The 3,818-nt window shown below is 46.1% G+C and overlaps 1 protein-coding gene across 1 annotated transcript; it reads right to left on the bottom strand.

Annotated features, from left to right (window-relative positions):
- Positions 1–555: 555 nt before the first annotated feature.
- On the bottom strand, positions 556–3,585 carry cyp27b1 (cytochrome P450, family 27, subfamily B, polypeptide 1; the record flags this gene model as incomplete). Its single annotated transcript, XM_014009181.1, is given in 8 exon segments — positions 556–1,215; positions 1,383–1,580; positions 1,668–1,749; positions 1,835–2,001; positions 2,085–2,248; positions 2,730–2,930; positions 3,094–3,284; positions 3,395–3,585. Coding segments are annotated over 8 exon segments (1,308 nt in total), but the record flags the coding sequence as incomplete, so codon positions are not given.
- Positions 3,586–3,818: the final 233 nt, after the last annotated feature.

Below are 3,818 nucleotides of genomic sequence, written 5' to 3'. Positions count from 1 at the left end.
CACATGCACTCACCAGCTGACTATATTTAATATTTTTTCCAAAAGCCACACACAAATATTTGCCTTTTAGTCCAACATTATCAGCAGTTTTTATTTTGATTTTTTTTTCACTTTTCTTTCTTTTGTGTTTCTGATTAAACCTGTTTCCCACCTTATAACTAAGAATAACACTCAGGTGGGGAGGAGGACAGCTGTGTTCTCTGTCTCCTCAGTCCATCTCAGACCCCTAGTGACAACTCTTAACCACTTAGTAGTCCTCTGGAGCAGTCTTAACTATTCGGGAGAGTAAGAGTGATTCTTATACTTAAGAATTTTGATAACTGGYACTTACACTTAAGTCTGAGAGTAGGAGCAAATCTAAGAAATTTTCAGCACTTAAGTCTAAAAATTCACTCTAAGATGTTTGATAAATACGGGCCCTGACATTTCATTAGCACCATGTAATCCTACAGATTTAATCTAAAGAGCTGCCTCTTCATTTTGAAGTACACCCCTAGAACCCGCCCCCTGTAAACACCTGATATAAACCCACAACACCACAATCTGAGCCTGAGATCCAAGAAACTCCAGTTTATATTCCGTGACTGTCGTGTTCTCGAACCTCTGCCGACATGTTCTTTAAGTCCAATGTTAGCAGCAGGACACAGGAAATCACTGATCCTGTATTTAACAATGTAGGAAGAACATGTTTCCTGGAAAATCAACTCTGACCACAGCTGTGTTAGAGCAGATTTTGTAAAAAGAAAAAAAAAACAGCTTTGTCTGATTAAATTTCAGTCCAAAAACGTAAGTTTTTACCTGTGCAAAAGTAACTTGATCACTTGTTTAGTGAGCATGGGTTTTAAAAAAAACTGCATGAGTTTAGTCACAACACCTGACCCAGAAAAGTAAGAAAAAAAAAAACTATGTCAGTCCTGCCTGTGCTTCCCTGGGCTGCAGGTTAGTCCATCTTTCTGGGTCAAAGGCTGAAGACCTGCCTCATGGTTCCCGTGATAACGATGCCTGCCACCGGTCCAGCTCCCAGGATAGGTTGGAGGGGGTGGTGGGGAGGAAACGACGACTCACGGTGCAAAATGACAAAGATCAGGAGAAACGAGCGGGTCATCGTTCGATAAACTGCAGGTTGATGACATCTTTAGGGACTAGAAGGGTTCGGGTCATGGGCTTTACAGAAACTCCCCTTGGATCCGGCTTCACATCGAACACAGTCAGGATCTAATGAAAGAACAGAAACAATCACATCAGACAGGAGCAGAGTGACTGTAAATAAAAAAATAAAATTAATAAGCTGAACAATGACAGATACAGTACTACGTAACCAAACAGGAAGTAAATCAGTCCAAACAGTTTATTCTGTGTAGTTTTAAGTCAAGCTAACGTACCCGTGACAGAGCAAGATACAGCTCCAGCTCCGCGAGCCGGCGACCGATGCAGCTGCGCTTCCCCACGCCGAAGGGAATGGAGGCGTACGGGTGATGAGACTGGTCCTTACTGAACCAGCGGTACGGATGGAAGTCATTTGGATTTGGAAACACGGAGGGGTCCCGTGATGTTGCAAACTGGCACAAGGTAATTAAAGTCTGGAAGGGTAGTCAGAGCGGGATGTTTAATACGTGTGGTAAATGTAAAAAAGGTGAACCTCAGGTATGCGTTTAAGGAAGACTCACATTTTTTGGAATGATGTAGCCTCCAACCTGGATGTCTCTCTCTGGAACGACCCTTGCGTTAGCAGGGATGACTGGGTACAATCTGAAAGATGAAGTCAGATCAAGTTAGATGAAAGGTCACAATAAAKGTTGATAAAACACCAAATAAAACACTTTGTGAGATTTACCTGAGCACCTCTTTGACCGTGGCCTTCAGGAGACGCATGTTGGCCACGTCTGCGGCCACGGGGATCCTCYGACCCCCCAGCACCGTCAGCACCTCCTTCCTGATCTCAGCCTGGATCTTTGGGTGACGGGACAGCTCGTACAACGTCCAGGACAAGGTGCTGGAGATCTGAAAACACCAAAAAAGAAGAAGAGTTTCAACTTCTTGCTCGGACCGAAAACGGGACGCTGTAAGAGAGGACTCGATCTTACCGTGTCGACTCCGGCGAGGAGCAGCTCGGTGATGTTGCTGTAGATGGTCTTCATGGGCAGCTTGGTCTGTGACAGGAAGTAGGTGAGGTAACGCCCCTCCACCGTCTCTCCTCGGGCGATCCTGTCAGCATCAGCGGCCATCCGCTGGTCGATGTGACCCTTTGCTGCAAACAGAACAAAAAATAATTTAAATCAAAACAAGTTGTGATAATGATGCTGCAGACTCATTCCAACAGTGAGCCCTAACCTCTAGTATTCTATCAAATAGATCAGATGGCGTGGCCATGCATTCACTGCACTCGACATTAACATCGGGGCAGATTATCTCGTAGTGCGTGAGGGTTAAATACTTTAATCTCCTGCTTCCTGATTTAAGATGATTATTTTAAACATGTTTGCCGTCTCAAAGCTGTGTAAGACACCACAGAGCCGAGCGAAACCCGCTCTGACAGCCAATAAGCAGCGAGGGGGAAACACACGCTCCAACGAAACGTTAGCCTCAGGGTCCGAGATGGAGCTTGAGCCCATCCTTCTTTGTAAGATCCTCTGAGAATCTGTTAATTCTCCCTGCTGGTTGATTAATTCTGGTAATCCTATTCTCTTACCATCAAGACATGTACATTTTTTAAAGTCAGCCATACCTACCAAACTCAAACATGTAGTCCCAGCACTGGTAAAAGTCATTCCAGGGTTTGGGGTAAAACTGGTAGCACCAGTTTGGCAGGGCCATGGTGATCAGGGTCATCACAAACATGGTCTTAATGGACTGGATGAAACGCTCCGTCTCCTCTGGAACGACCGAATCCAAACAACCGATTCTGGACTCAAACAGCACCGAGGAAATGCCTGTTGGAATCAAAATGCACAAGACGAAGCAAAGGGTTATTCGTCTGGTTTAACAGGAGATTTTCACCAGTATAAAGCTCAGACCAGTTCTCACTTTGGTGGGTTTACCAATCAGCGTCTATGCAGTGAAGTATAATCCATTGTAATAAACRGCAGATCTTACCCTCGAGACCAAAGCGATAGAACTCGCTGGAGATGTCGGTGACCAGGCCCTGAGAGCTCCGGCTGTGGCGAAGCTTGGCAATGAGGTCATCGACGACGCCGTTCATGGTCTTGTCGTAAACTTCCACTGCCTTCGGTCGCAGCATGTGCTTCCCCAGGAGACTTCGCACCTCCTGCCACTCCTCACCCTCACTGGAGAGGGAATCAACAGGGACACGTGACCGTGCATGCCGGACGCAAATTTTAAACCAGTTTTTGACCATTCTTCACGAGCAAAGTGGCAAAAAAGAWGTGGTACTCACGCCGTCAAGAGTCCGCAGTGGAGTCCTCTGAGCTTCCTGTAGTCCTTCCAGGAGGACAGGTTGGAGCGCATGGGGTACTGGCCCTCCTGCCTCAGGACCTGCTCTATGAGCTCCGGCTTGGCCACGTAAACTGTCAGGATGGGGCCAAAGCTTGCCTTCCACATGGGGCCGTACTGATGGAGTCCTTCCACCTGGGACAGAAGACAAATAATTGATTGGTTGATTTATTGTATTTTTTTAAAGGAAAAATGGCAAGTTATAAGAGGACTGTATGCACCAGATCATGGTCTCTTTCAGAATAAATGGTGCAGAAAAAAGAGTCATGGTTTGAAGCAAAAATCTGAATGCCAGCACACACACACACACACACACACACACACACACACACACCCACACACACACACACACACACACACACACACAC

This window comes from Austrofundulus limnaeus, unplaced genomic scaffold (assembly GCF_001266775.1).
Source record: "Austrofundulus limnaeus strain Quisiro unplaced genomic scaffold, Austrofundulus_limnaeus-1.0 Scaffold55, whole genome shotgun sequence".
Lineage (NCBI taxonomy): Eukaryota > Metazoa > Chordata > Actinopteri > Cyprinodontiformes > Rivulidae > Austrofundulus > Austrofundulus limnaeus.
This window is presented reverse-complemented; position numbering and strand designations above follow the sequence as displayed.